At 25.8% G+C, this 19,301-nt stretch overlaps 12 protein-coding genes across 12 annotated transcripts; 3 read left to right on the top strand and 9 right to left on the bottom strand.

Annotated features, from left to right (window-relative positions):
- Positions 1 to 167: 167 nt before the first annotated feature.
- Positions 168 to 1,895, bottom strand: VNE69_03216 (uncharacterized protein; the record flags this gene model as incomplete). The annotated part of the gene is made up of 1 exon (XM_065473077.1): positions 168 to 1,895. One exon carries the CDS (start codon positions 1,893 to 1,895, stop codon positions 168 to 170), a length of 1,728 nt encoding a protein of 575 aa, XP_065329149.1.
- Positions 1,896 to 2,625: 730 nt separating this feature from the next.
- VNE69_03217 (tRNA-dihydrouridine synthase) lies at positions 2,626 to 3,609 on the bottom strand (the record flags this gene model as incomplete). The annotated part of the gene is made up of 1 exon (XM_065473078.1): positions 2,626 to 3,609. The coding sequence occupies one exon, from the start codon at positions 3,607 to 3,609 to the stop codon at positions 2,626 to 2,628; it is 984 nt and encodes a 327-aa protein (XP_065329150.1).
- Positions 3,610 to 3,784: 175 nt separating this feature from the next.
- Positions 3,785 to 4,015, top strand: VNE69_03218 (small nuclear ribonuceloprotein; the record flags this gene model as incomplete). The annotated part of the gene is made up of 1 exon (XM_065473079.1): positions 3,785 to 4,015. The coding sequence occupies one exon, from the start codon at positions 3,785 to 3,787 to the stop codon at positions 4,013 to 4,015; it is 231 nt and encodes a 76-aa protein (XP_065329151.1).
- Positions 4,016 to 4,036: 21 nt separating this feature from the next.
- Positions 4,037 to 5,632, bottom strand: VNE69_03219 (protein DOA1; the record flags this gene model as incomplete). Its single annotated transcript, XM_065473080.1, has 1 exon — positions 4,037 to 5,632. One exon carries the CDS (start codon positions 5,630 to 5,632, stop codon positions 4,037 to 4,039), a length of 1,596 nt encoding a protein of 531 aa, XP_065329152.1.
- A 442-nt stretch (positions 5,633 to 6,074) lies between these two features.
- VNE69_03220 (protein ARV1 (ARV1)) lies at positions 6,075 to 6,620 on the top strand (the record flags this gene model as incomplete). The annotated part of the gene is made up of 1 exon (XM_065473081.1): positions 6,075 to 6,620. One exon carries the CDS (start codon positions 6,075 to 6,077, stop codon positions 6,618 to 6,620), a length of 546 nt encoding a protein of 181 aa, XP_065329153.1.
- A 231-nt stretch (positions 6,621 to 6,851) lies between these two features.
- On the bottom strand, positions 6,852 to 8,696 carry VNE69_03221 (acetly-coenzyme A synthetase (ACSA); the record flags this gene model as incomplete). Its single annotated transcript, XM_065473082.1, has 1 exon — positions 6,852 to 8,696. The coding sequence occupies one exon, from the start codon at positions 8,694 to 8,696 to the stop codon at positions 6,852 to 6,854; it is 1,845 nt and encodes a 614-aa protein (XP_065329154.1).
- Positions 8,697 to 9,607: 911 nt separating this feature from the next.
- Positions 9,608 to 10,495, bottom strand: VNE69_03222 (mevalonate kinase (MVK); the record flags this gene model as incomplete). The annotated part of the gene is made up of 1 exon (XM_065473083.1): positions 9,608 to 10,495. One exon carries the CDS (start codon positions 10,493 to 10,495, stop codon positions 9,608 to 9,610), a length of 888 nt encoding a protein of 295 aa, XP_065329155.1.
- Positions 10,496 to 11,041: 546 nt separating this feature from the next.
- On the bottom strand, positions 11,042 to 13,171 carry VNE69_03223 (V-type proton atpase subunit A (VPH1); the record flags this gene model as incomplete). Its single annotated transcript, XM_065473084.1, has 1 exon — positions 11,042 to 13,171. The coding sequence occupies one exon, from the start codon at positions 13,169 to 13,171 to the stop codon at positions 11,042 to 11,044; it is 2,130 nt and encodes a 709-aa protein (XP_065329156.1).
- A 263-nt stretch (positions 13,172 to 13,434) lies between these two features.
- On the bottom strand, positions 13,435 to 13,722 carry VNE69_03224 (U6 snRNA-associated Sm-like protein LSm2; the record flags this gene model as incomplete). The annotated part of the gene is made up of 1 exon (XM_065473085.1): positions 13,435 to 13,722. One exon carries the CDS (start codon positions 13,720 to 13,722, stop codon positions 13,435 to 13,437), a length of 288 nt encoding a protein of 95 aa, XP_065329157.1.
- A 327-nt stretch (positions 13,723 to 14,049) lies between these two features.
- Positions 14,050 to 14,736, top strand: VNE69_03225 (Ubx domain-containing protein; the record flags this gene model as incomplete). The annotated part of the gene is made up of 1 exon (XM_065473086.1): positions 14,050 to 14,736. One exon carries the CDS (start codon positions 14,050 to 14,052, stop codon positions 14,734 to 14,736), a length of 687 nt encoding a protein of 228 aa, XP_065329158.1.
- Positions 14,737 to 14,833: 97 nt separating this feature from the next.
- Positions 14,834 to 15,994, bottom strand: VNE69_03226 (uncharacterized protein; the record flags this gene model as incomplete). The annotated part of the gene is made up of 1 exon (XM_065473087.1): positions 14,834 to 15,994. One exon carries the CDS (start codon positions 15,992 to 15,994, stop codon positions 14,834 to 14,836), a length of 1,161 nt encoding a protein of 386 aa, XP_065329159.1.
- A 339-nt stretch (positions 15,995 to 16,333) lies between these two features.
- On the bottom strand, positions 16,334 to 17,197 carry VNE69_03227 (uncharacterized protein; the record flags this gene model as incomplete). The annotated part of the gene is made up of 1 exon (XM_065473088.1): positions 16,334 to 17,197. One exon carries the CDS (start codon positions 17,195 to 17,197, stop codon positions 16,334 to 16,336), a length of 864 nt encoding a protein of 287 aa, XP_065329160.1.
- Positions 17,198 to 19,301: the final 2,104 nt, after the last annotated feature.

The following is a 19,301-nucleotide window of genomic DNA, read 5'->3' on the forward strand; positions in this document are numbered from 1 at the left end:
TTTTTATATTTAAGAAATTTTTAATTGGTTCATTTTCTAACAAATATTAAAACTTTGTAAGAATTGTATATTAAATTTACATAATACTAATAAAAATAAAGCAATATACATTTAAAAAATAAAGCTTTATACATTTAAAAATAAAGCTTTATACATTTATTTAAGTTCTATATTTTCTTGTTGGCTTCTTCATTTACATTCTTAAAATCATTACTTAAATTTCTATCAATTCCTTCCAAATATTTATAAAAACATGTCGTCTTAGCCGCATTCTCCCTCCTCATTTCTACATCTTCTTTATTCTCATTTATCATTTCTATAAACTTAATCTTTATTATTTCATACAATTCTTTATATATCTCCCTATGACGTGTCATATAATTTTGTATATTCAAATTAAAATTTTTTTTTTCTTTGAAAATTTTTTCAATTTCTTTAATTTTTTCTTTACAAATTTCAAATTTAATATTCTCGATTTTTTCATTTATAATTTTCTCAGATCTAAGTTTAAATTTGTTTTTAATTTCGTTTACAAATTTTTCATCTTGAAAAATTTTATCTTTATTTGATGATAAAATTAGATCTTTGACGAATAAATCTATTTTATTGTGGAATAATTCAGTTATTTCTGAGTTATTAAGTTTTTCAATGAATGGAATTGCATCATCTATAAAAATATTAATTTCTTCTTTTTTATTATTTTTTATAGTTAGTTTTGATAAGTATTCTATACTTATTCTGCCTATTGTATCGGTCAATAAGTCGTCATTGATATTTAGTAGGTTAATTAAATTTTTTATAGAAATTAATAAATTTTTCATTTTTGAGATTTCAGTAGTGTTTGAGTTTAAGAAGAGTTCATTTATATTTTCCAGTATGACGTCATAGAAATTTTGAAAATTTTTATTAATTTTCATAAGAAAAAAGCTATTTAGAATTTCAGCAATGTAGAAGTGCATTAGCAAGATATTATAGTCATAATTATATTTACTATTATCGTCATAATTAGATTTACTATTATTAATACTATCGTCATAATTAGATTTACTATTATAATTATTATATTTACTATCATTGATATTAAATTTACTATCATTATTACTATCATCTTTATTTTTACCATTATTAATATTATTTAATTGTTTTTTTTTAATGTATATTTTCCTTTCTAGGTTAAATTTCTCTATAAATTCGTCAATTTTGTTAATTTTCTTTTTCATATACAAAATATCCATCATCTTCCTACTTATAAACTTATCTCTTAACAATAATACTTCATTAAATATTATTTTATTTTCTTCATCCACTAATTTAACTATTTTCTCTCCTAAAAATCCAAATTTTATCATATTATCATTTTTATATTCATTTATAAACTTATTAGTTTCTTCTGTCTCTTTTTTTCTATACAAATCTGCTATTTCACTTAACTCCGCAAAATTTTTATAATTTTTTAAATTATTTGTCAATTTTTCAATTTGACACAAATTTGTTGTAAATTTGTAGAAATATAAATCGTCATTTCTATTAATATCAATATTTACACTTGTAAAAAATTTTTTAAGTTTTTCTAGTTCATTTATAATTTGACAAATTCTTTTATCTAAAAAAATGTTGTCATTGATTTCTTGTTCTAAATTGTTTATTTTTATTAAGTTTTCTTTGTATTTTAAGACTAGAGACTCGTTTTCTTCTAGTAATTTTGGGATTTTATTTTTTATATTTTTTAAGTCTGTACATTTTTCGAGTATTTTTAAATATTCTTTGGAGATATTTTTTAACATTTTTAGTTCTTTTTGTTCTATTTCTTTAGTTAATGAAGCAGATTGGGCTTGTTTATCTTTTTGTCTTAGAATGTTTTTTAGTCTTATTTGATTTTCTATTGATATTTTCATAAAAAAGGGTGGAAATTTAAAAACAATGTTTAAAAAGAACAATGTTTAAAAAGAACAATTTATTAAAAAACAATGTTTTAAAGAACAATGTTTTAAAAGAACAATGTTTTAAAGAACAATGTTTTTAAAAGATTGTGTTTTTAAAAGATTGTGTTTTAAATTATTATACCTATAAGATTTTTTTTAAATAAAAAAGATCTCTTTGCTTGCTTGTTACTCAGTCAATCCACTTATCTAAAGAAAGCCTTAAAATAGTCTGACTTAAAATTTGATTTTTTTTTATATCTTTAAACTTGATTAGTCAACAAGCCCAATTTTTATAGACTCGAAAATATAATTTATAATCAGAACAGATTTTTATACACCCGTTTGAAAAATATTCTCATATTAAGCCCATTATAAAAATATACTTAAAATCAGATTTCCATGCTTTTGTCTAGTCTCTTAAGTCTTCTCATAAAAGATTTTTAAATTCCATACATGTTTTCTTTACCTTGACCTAATTTTAGCCCTTTATTTTTTTAAGTCTATGCGTAAATCTCCCCTGGTGGACACACACAAGTTTTTTTATATCAGCATGTACGATTTTAAATTTATCTTAGTCCCGCGGTTCTTACCCGTGTAAATCTTAGAAATGTTTTTTTAATGTCTTATAATATAATACATATAATAAAATGTTTTATTAAATTGCGTAAGCCCACGCAGGCTTTATAAATTTACTTCTTTAAGTTTATTTTTGCCTTATATTTGGCTCCATTCTTAAATATTTCTCGTCTACTTGTTTTTCTTTTATAAATTTCTCTATCTTCTCACTTATCTTTTCATAATCTTCAAGTTTCTTACACAAGTTTATTTCTTCTCTAAATTCTTTATATTCCTTCAAAAATACTTGTAATATTTTATAAGTATGTGACTTTATATTCCCCAGATCATATTCATTATATTCTTCTCTATAAATCTCCAAATATTCTCTATAAATTTCTACACTTGTTTTATCTTTTATATTTGTAAATATAAGCGGGTTATACAAATGTGTCTCTGCTACCATCACTCCGTCACATTTGGTATATTCTACACATCTTTGTATATCAGAATTATAAATAATATTCCCATTAGAAATTACTGGTATATTTAGTGCCTCTTTTATGGCTTTTATATGCGCCCAACTGGCCAGGCCTGTGTTTACTCCTCTTTGGTGCCTTTGTCTCCCGTGGACTGTCAGCATTTTACAGCCTGCTTTTTCTATCATTTTGGCGTATTCTACGCTTTTTTCTATTGACTCAAATATTCTGATTTTACAAGTCACTGGTACTTTCAAATGAGTAGAAAGTTCTTTAATAATCTTCTCTACTAATTCCCAGTCGTCTTGTAGAAATGAGCCATAATGTCCTCTTCTTGCTATTTCTTGAGGACAGCCCAGATTTATGTCTATGGCGTCACAAAAATCTTGGACTAAAAGAGAGACTTTTAACATTTTAGAAATGTCATTACCACATATTTGAATTATAAGAGGCCTGTCTTCTTGATTTGTAGTGTAGAATTTGTTACTTAGTGGATTTTGATTAGATCTTAGAAATGTGTCACAATTTATCATCTCAGTGAAACAGAAATCTGCACCGTATCTTCTAGAAAGTTTTCTCCAACTCAGTTCTGAGTTGCCTACCATGGGAGCGAGGATTTTGTATGGCTTTACAAAATTTTCAAGAAAATTCATATTAAAAAATCAAAGGGGTCAAAAAAAAATCAGCATAAAAAGTAACTTCAAAAAAGTAACTTAAAAATGTCTTAAAAGTATCTTAAAAGTAACTTCAAAATGTCTCAAATATTTTATAATTGTATTACTAATATTAGTAATATATTAAAATATGTGCGCTGCCCCTAATTTTCTTATGTTCTCCCTTTATCTTTATAATCTCAATTATAAAATAAAAGCCAAGTGGTTAAAATACGAATTAATAAAATTAATCTCAAGATATGTCAAGTCTTATAAAATACGAATAAGTAGAAAAATGCCAGGACAAGCATTTGTAGATTTTGAAAATAAAAAAGACATGAAAAAATTAAAGAACATTTTAGAAGATCTTTTATTTCTTAACAGGCCAATAAAAATTACAATTTAAAAAATAAATATTAAAGGCTATTTAATAAGTCTTGGAATAAAGTTGTTTCCTTACTTGTCTATTATTATAATAATCATCTAAATCTTTATCTTCTAAATACCCAATATCCCTTAACTTCTGTATCACAGGAAAAAGCCCTTCTAAATTAAAAGGAGGGTCACAATACAAAACAGTAACAAGTCTTGTAAAAGCAAGAGCCTCTTTTTTATCTTTAGCACTAAATCTCATCAAAAAAGTCATGTCAAATCTCAAACCATGAACTGTGAAAAACCTGTACAAATCTAAGGCAACAAACCTCATGTTATTTTGTAAAAGCCATAATATTTCACGAGCTATTAAATCTTCATCTTCTTTATTTATATTCTCAATATTCTTGTAAATATATTTTATATTTGTAAAATTATAGAGCATTCGTCGTACTCCTTCGGCATTTATAGATTCGTATGTTTTAAACTTGTCATCTTTGACATTTTCTCTTATTAAATTGATGACGTCATTTTTAATATCAGGATTTAGATTGTTGGATCTAATGAAATAATCTGCTACTTCGTAGATATTATCTTTTTTATTAAGTGAAATCGTGTAAATAGTCCCATCTAAATCTACATTGAGATTGTAATCATAAGTTTTCTCTTGATTTCCTACTAAGACCCATTTATTTTGTGTCCATTTGTAGACCAAATTATTAATCACTTTATATTTTTCACCATCAGACATGAATTCATGATCATTATTTGTATTCTGAAATTCGTCTCTATAATATTCATTATTACTAATTTGATCTTCTTGTTTTTTATCATTAGCTTTATAAATATATAAAATCCCATCAGATCCACAAACATAGACAATATCTTCATAAACAAATACTTTCCAACACGAAGTACAAGGCGCATTATATTCTTCTAAAATATGAAGATTGTCATTTAAAATGACAATCTTCCCATTTTCCCCGGCACAAATAAAATGATTTTTAAATTGGACAATACAATACATAAAATCCTTAAACGAGTTATGAGATAATAAGTCCATATTTAAATTAGTCTTTAAAATAGTCCCTTCATTATCAACAGAATATATCAAATTATCTTTTACTATGACAGATCTAACACAGAAATTGTGTAAAGACATCGTATTTTCTAATTTATTATTTCTATAAATCCTTAACATTTTGTCTGCGCATGCTGTGACATACCGAGAATCGTCTATAAAATCGGAACACCAGACTGTCCCAGGGTGGTCAACACTGTACAACATTTTTAATGTCTTCATATCCCATGCTTTGAGAGTGTGGTCCCATGAGCCTGATAATAAAATGTTCTTTCTTAATTTTAAGTTACAGACATTTCCACTGTGTCCGTAAAGGGGGGTCCTTTCAGATCCGTCAATATTGAAAATGCAGATAGTGCCATTTTGACAACCTATGATGATTTTCTTACCATCAAAAACTACAGAGTTTACATTTCCTGAATCTGATTTTATTTTCCCTACAGGGTTGTCATTCTTGTCATAGATTATTACTAATTCTTCTCTGCCTACAGTGATAATGTACTTGTCTGTTATTACGGCGTCCTTTATGTCTTTTGTACTGCAGTTTATGATATTCTTTAATTCTAACATTGTAAATTTAGGGGGTCAAGAAAAAATATTTAAAGAAATGCCTGTCAAAAAATGAATAATTTTTCCAATATATTGAAAAAACATCTTAATTTTAAATAAAAAGTTATAGGCATTTTTACAGTAAATTTGTTATAAATTTTTTGCCTATTTGTAAATATTTTTGATCTGCGTTGATATTTCTTATAATTTTTTTTCTACACTGGATATTATTCTAGTATTAATTTTGTTTTTTTACACTAATGCTGATTTTAGCCAATTTAATCCTCAGGATTTAATATTAATTGAATAATTAATTTTGTAATCTTCTTTTAAATATTAATTTTGTTTTTTTACACTAATGCTGATTTTAGTCAATTAAAATTTAAATAATTTTCATCTATCTTAATATTATTAGATTCTATATCTATTTTCTGGTTTAATTTCTTGGCCCCTCTTTTCTCTAATGAAGAGGAAGTTGCTTCTGTCAAATGTTTCAATGTGCATAAACTGCGGCATTAATTTATTTGATACAAAATCAGACTATGAATGCAAATCATGTCACAAAAAAGTCGACAAATATTTCGAAGTATCTCAAACACTTCTTCTTATTGATCTTCTTCTCTTCAAGAAGCCTGTCTTAAGACACATCTTATTTAATAAGACTATGTCTTTGTTAATCTTCTTGTCTTATTCTTCTTTATTGTTTATTTTGAATATTGATTTTATGCTGTATTTTATTTTTTTAATATTTTTTTGTAAATTGAAATATTCAGATTTAAATAAAATTCTTCTTTTGAGTTATTACTTGTTTTTTAATTATTTACTGAGAGTCTGGGGATATAAAGGAAGAGAATATAAATTGGTAGTGGAATTTATAGTCATAGTAATAAATAGTAAAGGACTAGGGTGTATAAATGGGAGTAGAGTAGAAGATAATATATTAATATGTTTTATATCAAGAATATTGTCTATATATTTATTTAATATAATAAAATCCTCTATATTTTAAATTAACTTCATAAAATTTAATTAAAATTTTAAAATTTATCTTAACTTTATAAAATTAAATTAAAATTTTAAAATTTATCTTAACTTTATAAAATTTAATTAAATTTTGTTTATACTTTGTTGTACGGCAATTTATTGCATAAAAAAAATGCATAAATGAATATGCATAAAATTAATATGCATAAAATTAATAACATAAACTTAATATATATTAAATTCTTAAATTATCATTTTAATGAATTTTATATGCTGATACCTCTTTTTTTATCAATTCTTCATTCCTTAATAATCTTCTGATTAATTTACCGGTCTGAGTCTTAGGCAACTCTTTAAAATATTTGATCTCATAATTCCTTAAAATCTTACCAAAATGCTTACTAAGTAAATCTCTGATATGCGCACTGACGTCATCTTCTAATATGCCCTTATTAAGGACGACATTTATCCGGACCCTTTGACCTACTAAATCATCAGGAATCCCAACCACTGCTAATTCACAAGTACCTACACAATTAGACAAGACACTTTCTATCTCTAGCGTACTAATCCTGTGACCACTTATATTTATGACGTCATCACATCTACCTAAGATGAAATAATTCCCTTCTTCGTCTTTTATGGCCTCGTCTCCTGTGAAATAAAAACCAGGGAAAACTTCAAGATAAGTGGATTTATATCGGGCGTGATCATTGAGAAGAGTCTTGGCCAGAGAAGGCCACTTGTAAGAAAAGAGCAAAATGCCCTTTTCATTGGGTAGACAATCTTGTATTTCATAAGTCTCTGGATCAACTTTGACTATCTTGGGAATGACGAAAGGAGTGGGCACGCCCACTCCTTTCAGATTAGAATTCTTTATTGGAAGAGGACTGATCATTATTGAACCAGTCTCTGTCTGCCAATAAGTATTAATAATTGGTATATTATTCCCTATCAACTCCTTAAGGAAATTATGTGGTTCCTCATTTAGTAATTCCCCTACACTTCCTAGTACTTTAAGGGAAGACAAGTCATATTTCTCTTTTATATCTTTGATTTTTATATTATTTTCTTGCATAAACTTCTGTAACATTCTGATGACAGTCGGCGCAGTGTAAAAATGCGAGATCTTAGACCTGGAAATTATGTCAAAAATCCTTAAATAAGAAGGATAAAAAGGCATACCGACAAAGACTACAGATGTACCACCCCATAATAAAGGACCATAAATAGAATGAGAAAAACAAGCAAGCCAGCCTATGTCTGCTGTAGAAAAATAAATCTCGCCTGGTTTTCCTTCATATCCAAAATTCAATCTTATGGTCATCATCGTACCAAAAAGAAACCCAGCAATGGAGTGGACAATCCCTTTGGATTTCCCCGATGAGCCACTAGTGAAAATTATAAAAAAGTCATCATTGGCATTTAAACTGACACAAGGAATAAAATCAGAAGACAATTCAAGCTGACTAAATAAAAAAATCTTCTCATTTTTCTTAATATTTTCTTCATTATTAAAAATTAAAATATAATTTTCATAATTAATTTCTTCTATCGCTTTTTCTACTGTCTCCCAGTACTTCGTGATTTTATCACCTCTTCTCGCATAATCTAAAGTTATAATCAATTTAGTATTCGTGTCTCTAATTCTCTCACCTACAGTGTGAGAATTAAATCCACCAAAAACAAAATGACAAACAAGTCCCAATCGGCCACATGCTAAAACGCATGCATAAAAATCTAAAGAATTATTTCCATAAAAAGTCACTACATCTCCTTTTTCTAATTTAATCTTTTTATAAAAACTAGAAATTTGTAAAACTTTTTCCATCAACATTTTATATGTGACATAAGAAAATTCGTCTTCATTACTCACACAAATAAATGCATTCTTTTCTGGGTCTTTATTAAAATGTCTATCTAAAACATTATAACAAGGATTTAACATCCCATCAACGAAAAAAAGATCTTTTTCTTTATCATATGCTTTAGTAAACGGAATGTCCCAACTTAATAAATCAAGAGCTTGTTCTGTCAGAAAAACATCTGAATCATCGATAGATTTCTTGTACATTTTTTTGTATACATCAATGCTCTCCATAGGGAGGTGGAAATTTTTTTTATTTATGCAAAAAAAATAATATAAACACTTTGTTTGTTTACAAACAAAGTGATTATGCAAAAATTTCAAGTATTTTTTAAGCAATCATCTCTCAATTTGTAAACTTAGTAATGTAAAAATTTAATTAATGTTTTATGACATGTGTAACATGACATCAAATTAATTAAATGTGTTTTCTTGTCATAAAAGACAATTAGAAATTATTATTTATATTTTTCGTCATTTTTAGCAGTACCAAAAACGGCAAATAGACGACTCCTTAAAAAGACTTTTTTCAAAAAATCGCCCTAATTTTTGGAGATCAGAGTCATAAAAAATATTTAATTTATCAGTAATTTAAAATCATTACGGATCCTATCTTTTTAAATGCTGTAAGTAAAATATATTTATATCATTTTTTTAGTTATCTTCCTAATGTCCATCAAGAATTATTTAAAAATGTCATATATCTCTTTTTATCCATAATGATGATTAAATTTATTGATCAAATATATTTAAAAAGGTAAGAACAACTTAAAAGAAATATTGAATTTATAAAGTTTATTTAGTTAAACATAAATACATTTTTATATTCATTTTACTAAAGAATATTTAAAATTAATTGAACTCTGGAGGTTTTCAATTTTGACCGTTTTCTAAAGAAAATTTGGTACACTGCCTGTTTGATAAGATAAATAAAAGAATAAAGTCATTTTAAGAATAGTAAAGTGTGAAACTATATTTGAAAAAAAAATCTAAAGGGTTCTAAACAAAACCTCTATGTTTAAAATTGTTGCTGCACTAAAAATTAAGACCCTTTACAAATATGTTTTGTCTGTTTATTTTTTAATTTACAGTTAACAGATTTTGACATTTGACGTTTAGGTTTTTTTTCAATAAAATGTTTTATATCAAGCAGAATTTATTTTAAATCCAATTTCATCAATTAAAATTTCTTCCCAATTCTCCACACTAATATTTTTTTCCACCACTGTAAACAAATGTCCTCCATTTCCCGCTCCTGTAATTTTCGACTCAATTCCCAAGCTTCTCAATTTTTTTACTTCTTTTTTCATAATTTCCGGTACAATTCCCAAATCTTCAAGCACATCTTCTGCCCTCCTAATCAATTTATACAAATCTACTAATTTAAAATTTTTTTTTAATAATTCATAAGCTTCTTCAGATATTTCTTTTAATTTCTCATAATTCTTTTCTTTATTATTTAATACTTGTTTAATAATTTTTTTAGTATCTTTAGGTATTTTACTATTAAAAATTAATATTTTATAATTATTAATATATTCAGTAGACATTTTCTCTACTTCTTTTTCTTTAAATGATATCATTCCGCCGTGTTTTATTGTAGCAACATCTACTCCCGAACTTTTACCATGAAAAAAATCTTCTATTAGATTTGATTGGGTGAAAATTTTTTCAGAATGTAAACTTAGGTTTAAAAAGGTAGAAAACTTTTTAAGATACAAAGATGTAGAAGTTAAAGTAGAAATAGCTGCACTACTTCCCAGTCCACAACCTAAATGACAGTTTATTTTTATCATAGCATTGTGTTTTTGATCTTTACTTTCTATTTTCAAATTGTCGTCAAGTGACAATATAAACTTAGAATTTGTCATGTCTTTGATCAAAATTTTTATATCTGGTAGGTTGACAAAATCTTCTGGTAAGTAAAGATTACAATATTTATTTATACATAGAGAAATACATCTACCGCCCATTAAAACAGAATGTTCACCGAAGAGAATAAGTTTTAAAGGACTTGTTGCTACATTGATCATTTGGGGAAAAAAATAATAATTTTTTAATAATAATTTATTTAATTTAGAAAAATAGTTTTTTGGGAATAATATGAGTTTGTTTGTTTTGATATGATTTTTTGTTTGTTTATAATTAGTAAATTAAAAACTGACATTCTAGAATTTAAGCCACAAGGATAGAAGATAAAAATAAATAATTTATTATGTGTTTACTCATTATGTTATTTAGTGATATATTAAAATTTAATATATAAACATCACCTAAAAGTGAATATTAATATATTATAAAAATAGAAGGGAATTAATTATTTAAAAAGAGATGTCATATTAAAAAACGAATTTACTTGTTATTAATTAAGAATATAATTGAGTCTTATTAAAATCAATAAAATGTTAAAAGTCAAAAATCAATATATAATTGAGAAAAAAAATTTATAAAAAAATAGGTAAGGTCGCTTTTCTTAATTTTCCTTAAAATGGTGTTCTAAAATTATTTATTATAAAAAACATGCCAAAGAAGACTTTGTCTTAAAACTATAAATTTAAATGAATCATTTTATTAAATATTTATTCTTCGCTAGTCTGTTTAAATGTTAGAGGTTCAAATTTATACCCAGTTCCTTTATAAAATTTACTATGAAATTCTATCCAATTAAGTCTAAGCGCATGCAAACATGCGCCCAATCCTTCTAGACCTATCAAAAGACCAAAAGTCAAAAGAATGAAAATTGGAGATAAAAATATTTTCAAAAATATAGAATTATTTCCACCAATAGTAAATTCTACTAAAACTTTTGTCAATTGTGCATGGGCAAGAGAAACGGCCCACAATCTCAAATAAGAAGAAGAATTAGAAATTAGACCAATTCCGAATTCTATGGTGTGTATTCCAGAATTCATCCAGACGTCTAAAGAATCATCTCCTTTGACGAGTTTCTTTTTAAAAAGATAAATTGGTTTAGCGAAGAACATCCAAGGCAAAGCGATAAGAAGAGTAAGAACAATGCATAATTGGACATAAGCTTGGCCGGGGTAAAGAGGATTCTTGACTGTGAAAGGACTGGTGTACATTAAAACAAGAGTAGAAATCAGAGAAGGATTTTCTAGAGATAAATCAATATAAAGCCACTTAAAAACAATAAGGAAGACTAAATAGCCTAAGAAAGTAGCATAAGCAAGTGCCTGAGGAATGAGAACACAATACATGTCCACATAATCAGAGAAATGAAAAGCATTTAGAAATGACAGAACAACCCCCAGGCCCATGTGTAAAAAGCCAATAATAATTGACATCTTCATTTTGACAGAATTAGTAAATTCCATAGAATTTTTCGCCTCATGCCAGTCGGGATCCAAGCCAAAAGGATAAATGTCATCTACAGTCGTCCTATTTCTAATTCTTCCTCCAAAAATATCAATAGGGAAAGAAGTCGAGTCAGAATAAAGAAACCCAAAAAGGATAGAACTTAACCCGCATAAAAATAAAACATACCTGCCATCAATTAATAAAGCAAAAGACTTGTACTTTTTGTATAAACTTTCCTTGTGCTTGATCATGAAGCAAGACATAAAAACGAGAATCAACCCATGGAAAACATCCCCGAACATTACGCCAAATAACATGGGAAACAAGAAGATCATAAAAATCGCAGGATTAATTTCTCGGTACGAAGGGACTCCGTACACATTTATCAAATCTTGGAAAACTTCAGTGTATTCGTTAAGCTTAAAAGACGAAGGAGGTGTTTCGTCAACCTTAGAATTCTTTTCAAATACAAAATGCCAGTCAGAATTTTCTGAAGATTCTGACATTTTTTGTAATTTAAAACAGTCGTCTTTTCTAATCCAAGCTTCTCCTATGAGACAATCTCTTCCTTCATCGAAATTAAACTTATTTAAAGTTCTATAAATTTTATATTCTTTTTCAATATAATATTTCAAAGTCAAATAAAGTCGAGAAATCTTCTCGACTTCATTTTTCATTGCTTCTTTGTTATGATCTTCTACACTTTCAATTCTACTTATAACACTTGTAAGTGCTAATAAATTCTTCTTTGGTTCATTATATTTTTCCATATCTAAAATTCTTCCTCCTAAACTTACGAAAATCATTCTAATTTTATCAAATGCTTCTTTCCCATGTGTAAAAATTATAAAAATAACTTTTTTATGTTTATCACTGTCTCTTGTTTTTACTACTAAATTCCTTCTAAATGCTTGATGAAGAATTTTCTTCATTAAAAATTTCTGCTTTCTGTCTACAATTCCTGTAATAAATTCAAAACTTATTTTACTTGAATCTCCACTAACATCTGAAACAAATCTTTCCATATCTTCTACCATATGTAAATCTTCTTTTAATTTCATTAAATTTGAATGTGTATCTTTCTTTATATTTTTTAATTGTACCATTCTATTATAATATTTATTTATGCTTTCTTCTACTGTATCTAAATCACTATTCTTCATTTCTGATAATTCAACATTTTCTACTTCTTTACCAAGAAAATTAAGTCTAGATTGTAATTTCTCAATATGTTTTAATTCATTAGTATAAAGGAGTTTGTCTGATTTAACATTGTCATTTAAATCTTTGAAATGTGTTATTTCATTATTACCAAGTTCTGTAATGCATTTTCTTGCATTATCTTTACTTAAATATAAAGTTACAAATTCCATTTCTTCGCTTCTTATCATTTGTTTTCTTTTTGTTTCACGGTTTATTTTTTTTTATAAAACCAATGATTTTTGAAACACCAATAAAATTATGCAAAAAATAATTATTTATAGGAATTTGTTTGTTGAACAAACAAATTCCATTGAAATTATGCAAATAATTTTGAAAAAAATCTTGACTTTAAATTTTTAAATTAGTTTTTCAAATAATTTTAAAAACAGTTCATTTATTATATGTTACTTTATTAATAATATGTGCATTATGAATAGTAATAAATTTGGTTTTATATATTCTCACTAATTTTTTGTAAATCTGAAATGCTCAATCTTGATGCTTCACTAATTTTCTCTAAATTTTCGTCTTTTTCTAATTCTATTGTTCTTATGGCTATTCCTTTAAGAGAACAAGTTTCCATGTCTAAAATTGGAATTTCACTAGTCTGAATTTCTTCTAAGCACAAATTTAAATATGGATCAATACTGATCAATTTCCCCTTTATATTCATACCATTTTTCAGTATAATTGAGATTTTCGAATTTATCTTTGTTTTGAAATATTCAAAAAAGAGCATAAGATAAGAAGGGAAGGAAAATCCAAGAAGATTGCATAAACAAAAAAAAAATATTAGCATAAACAACAAGAAGAAAAAATATTTCTTTCGTCTCCAGCTTAAATATCTGACATTTCTATTAACCATCTTTCAAATAAAAACAAACAAATACAAAATTTGAGAGTTTTAAATACCTGACATTTCTATTAACCATCTTTCAAATAAAAACAAACAAATACAAAATTTGAGAGTTTTAAATACCTGACATTTCTATTAACCATCTTTCAAATAAAAAGAATTTAAAATTTAATGTATTCTTTTTTTATAAATTATCAAACATTTGCCCTCATGGATCAACAAAGTAGAATAAGAAAGATCATGTCAATGACAAATTGTTCATATGATCAGGCTCTTGAGTCTGACAAGGAATCCAAGGGAAATTTAAATCTCGCCATTGAAATGGCCAAGAAGAAATCTACAGAATTGTACGTAGGAGGAGGAAGCAGTGGCTTAGCAGTAGAATCAAGTAAGAAGAACGAGATAGTAAGTTATAAAAATGGTTTATTAGTTAATAACAAGTTTTATGATTACTCAGAAGACGACAACTTGAGACTCAAAAAAATGTTAGAAAATAACGAATTTGACGCCGGCGTCTTGGGAGTCCACGACGACAAGGCAGAAGTAATTTTCAGGAATTGTGAAAATGAAGAATACCAAAAAGAAGAGGAAATTAAGCCTAGGACGTACGAGGACAATAAAAAGCATGTCTTGTCTTTTGACTCTAATTTAGAGGTTTCTTGTCCTGACGAAATTGTCATGGATGAGAATGGGGAAGTTAAGTTTAAATTTTTAGTAAGCGGCAGACGAGTGTCTGTTTTTATGAATGAAAAAATGAAGATTTCTGATTTTTATGAAGAATTAAAGAAATACACAAGTAAAAATGTGGTACTTACAAAAGGAGACAGAAAAATCAACCCGACAGATGATGTGAATATTTTAAAGAGGAACATGTTTATATTAAAAGAAGAAAAATAAAACATTTTATAATATAAATTTGTATTAATATATTTGTTTGTAAAATTTTTATTTATATTTGTCCATTTTGTCTTTTTTTATGCTGCTTTCTTGAGGTTTAAGATTTAAATTTACTTATTTCAAAAATATAAGCCAAATTATTTAGAATTATTTCATTCATCTTTTTCTCTGTTTTATTTATTTCTTCTGATAATTCCAATATTAAATTTCTTATTCTTTCTAAATTTTCAGATCTCTCAATTATTTTAATTATCACGTCTGTTATGCAGACTTTAAATCTTAAACATATTTTATTACCAAATAATAAATTAATCATTTCTCTATCTAAATTTGATAATGTTTCAAATTTAAAATTGTGTCTTTCAAATTTATAATTTTGTCTTTCAAATTTAGAATTTTGTCTTTCAAATTTGAAATTATGTCTTTCAATTGTAGAATTTTGTCTTTCAAATTTAGAATTTTGTTTTTCAAATTTAAAATTTTGTTTTTCAAATTTAGAATTTTGCTCTACTAGAGAAAATAAAGCTTCGCTTTTTAATAAATCAAATCCATCGTAATTCAAAATTATATGGAAATATTCTAAAGATTTCTCTCTTAAAATTCTACTTGTAGAATTTTCTATAAGAAAAGGCAATTTATTGAAAACTTCTTCTAATCTCTTTTTATTTTCATCTTTAATAATTTGTATACCTTCTTGTAAATAATTAATCTTATCTTTATAAATCTTAATATTATTACTAATTTTCAATTTATCATCAAATTTAGATTTTAATTTTATTAATTTTTTCTCTTTAAAACATTCCTGCGGCATAAAACTTTTAAATTTTTCAAAACTCCTGAAATTTGAAAAATTAAAATTTGAATCTTCAAATAACGAAGCAGTCAAAATTAAAGCGTGTTCGTAAATTTCATGTAGTGGATTTTTCATGTGTTTGGAAATTCCTTTTAGAAATTTTGAAGGATCAAATTTATGGAATTTTAAAGAATTTAAAATTATTTTTAAAATTTTTTCACTAATTTTTATATCTGTGTTTTTGTAAAATATTTCTGATAAAAATGTTTGGAATTGATTTATGTCTTTTATATTTTTAAGATCTTCGAGATTGTCGAAATTTATTTTTTCTATTTTTAAATCTTGCATTTGAACATCTATAAATTTGTCAAATCTAAAATTATGGTCATTAATTTTGACATTTTCTGCTAAGAAATTTTGAATTTCATGAAATTTAAAACTTTCTTTGGTTTTTTGATTATGCATGGGAAAAAATGGGCAAAATATTTTATGTTAAAAAATCGACAATTTTCATTTGTAAAATATTTTATGTGTTAAAAAAAACTCCCGATTGTAATAATAATTTAAATAAAATATTTCATGTTTAATACTTTATTTTAAAAATTCGTCAATTTACATGTTTTTTTTTGGGTGGAATATTTTATGTTAAATACTTTATTTTTAAAAATTCGTCAATTTTTTGCTTATAAAAATTGGGTGGATTTTGCCATGCTAAAATTTGTTCAATTTTTATTTGTGCTTAAAATTCTGCATATAATTTTAGTCCTTGTTTTTTTTTATGTCTTGTTTAAAAATAAGAGGTTCTTATTTTTCTACTGGTTTACTGCTCATTATACAATTCGCATCTACACTTCTAGCGTATAAATCTTCTATATCTTCATTTACTTCCTTATGGTAGTGTCTTAAATGGTAATAAAGACCATTTTTATTTTTATACTTCTTTTTACACTTATCACTGAAAGGACAGAGATATGGTTTAATCGCCTTCTCGTTCTTCTCTGAGTGCACAAAAGTTATGTGATATTTTAAACCATTTCTTGTTGTGAAGGTACTTTCACAATTTTGACAAATTAATTTATTTTTTTTAGATGAAGAAAATCTGATTTTATACATTTCATCTCTATTGTCATTCGGAGACTTGTTTTTGTCTGCCACTTTATTTTTTACTAAATCTTTATTTTCTACAGTTTTATCATTTACATCTTTACTTTCACTATAGAAATTACAATCATTTACTTGTTTAGTTTCACTATAGAAGTTATAATCATTTACTAATTCTTTACTATCAGTAGAATAAAATTTAAAATAATTTTCTAATTCTTCAGTTGTGCTATTTTTAATTTGAAAGTCGAGCATTTCGTCTCTCAAATTATTTTTAATGAATGACAAATCGCCACTAATACACCAATGAATTAAATTCTGTATTTTAATTAATAAATATTCGTCGTTACTAGTGTAAATTCCCAACAAATCTCCAATTTCTTCTATTGAAGGTATTACAGGACTTTTTTGCTTAACTTCTTGCCCGGTACTTAACATAACTAATTTTTCGGCCGCCAGTAGTTCATCATAAATTGATACATAAAAATCATCTTTTTGTGCATTATTAGGCTTTTTATCAGTGCCTACTTTGATTATTTTTTTATTTAAATCTTTTTTAGTTAACATTTTTAAGGGATGAAATTTTTTTTTAAATAGTCTTAACGACAAATCAATTAAACTTATAGAATGAAAAAAGGAGAAAGATAAGGAATAAGGAAATAGAACACGTGAATATTTAATATATTTTTTTAATTTATCAAATTCATATTTTTAAATTAACAAGTAAACATTTTAAATTATTTAGTAGGTGAAGAATTAGTACAATAAAGAGTTTAAGAATAGAAATGTGTCTAAGAAATGATACAAATCAAGTATTAAATTAAAATGAATAAAGTTTTGGAATAATATGAGTTTAATACATATTTTTAAGATAAACAAATTTTTGATTTATACAAAATGTGAATTTTTTAATTTAAAAATACCTTATTTTTCATAAATCAAAAATTTTAGAAAAAAAGTGAAATGTAAATAAATAAAAGAAAGTAAGAAAATTTTCTAAAAAGTTCTAGTTCTTAAATTAGGAATATTAAGAATATTCTTATTTTTCATAGAAACCTGTGCGTCAAATATCTCAAAAATATTGAAAATTTAAATATTTGACATTCAGGTAAATTGATATTTTTCTGATTGCCTCAAAGATAATATAATTCAATAAAAAATATTTGCTCTTAATTCCAAAGCAGAAATATGATGATATATTTTTAAAAAATTTGATCTTTTTCAAATGTCAGTAAAGAAATTATTCTTTGAATATTATGATTCATATAAATTAAGAAATATTACTAAAAAACTTCATAAATCTATAAATTTGTATATTGCATGTAATATTGATATTTGAATTGCTATATTTGACAACGTGTTTTTGATTTAATTATAAAATATTGTATAGAAGTCAAAGTGAGTTTAAAAATGTGTTATTTTGATTAAATATTACTTTTATTTGGAATGTACAGAGTTTCATAATTCTAATGTAAAAGTCAAAAACAACATCTTTTTCCTAATATTTTAGCTCAACCCATTTATAATGACATCTAAATGGTAACGTAAGATACGAATGATGTTGGTTTGACAGATGTCACTAATCTCCAATGTTTATCCTTACCCTGCCAAATCGTACAATGCGGGCTGCAGAGATTTAAATATTTAAAGAGCTCTAAAATAGTTTGCAATGAGCTTATGGTATCATATTTATACATTGAAAACTGTTGCGTCAATCTTCAAGGAAATAAGATTTACTGATTGATGCACAATAGTTTGTATATGTGTTGTTAAAATCGTGTTGTAACTAATAGTAGGCGTTGAAAAAAATGCGAATTAAAAAAAGATTCGAAAAAGTCAAAGGTTTCGATGTCATAACAACGAAGTATTGTGTTGGGCAAGCATTTGCACTTTTATTTAAAAACAATATTAACATTACCAAGAAAACGATTCTTATAAAGACGTATCAAATTGGTATTGATCACTACTTTCTGTAAATTTATAAGACTATCAGTCTCACTAGATCTATTTCACGCACATTCACATTACGTCCGAAACTCTTGTCTGTGAGCAAAATAACAGTAGTGTTACTATATATAAATATACTAGCACATTAGATATGATTTTTTAACAAATCGAAGCTTATAAGATATATAAGTTCTGATTATTGGGTAATCTTTTGCTTTAAAAAAAAGTTTTCGATGTAAGTTAAAATCTACTGGTGATAAAATTGAGATTTTTCGAAATTATAAATAAAGATAACAATGTTATTGATATCTTAAAATATGACAGATGTGACCAAAGTACCCAAGATTTAATACATAAAAAACCAAACAAAGTTCTTTTGAAGTTTTTTTTAGTAGCACAATACTGGATGTATTCTGTCCTACTAGTAGAGGTATATGACCGTTTGGAACCCGTTTTGGATAAAATTCTACGCATTGAAAATTTAAAAGGACATCTCTTACAAAATAGGCAATTTTTGTTGAGTCAGGTGAGATCTTAGTGATGAAATGTTGTTGAACTTGGAAATAAATAAAATTTTATGATGCCGAGACAGCGTGTGTCTTTCTGCCACGCAGTTCATTGATAAAACCACTTTTTTTGTGCTTTTTCAACTCTGAAAGGTCAATGAATTTAATTAGAAGGATAAGACTAGTGACAAATATGTTTGGAATTGTGCCAACCCTTG

This window comes from Vairimorpha necatrix, chromosome 3 (assembly GCF_036630325.1).
Source record: "Vairimorpha necatrix chromosome 3, complete sequence".
Taxonomy (NCBI): Eukaryota; Fungi; Microsporidia; family Nosematidae; genus Vairimorpha; species Vairimorpha necatrix.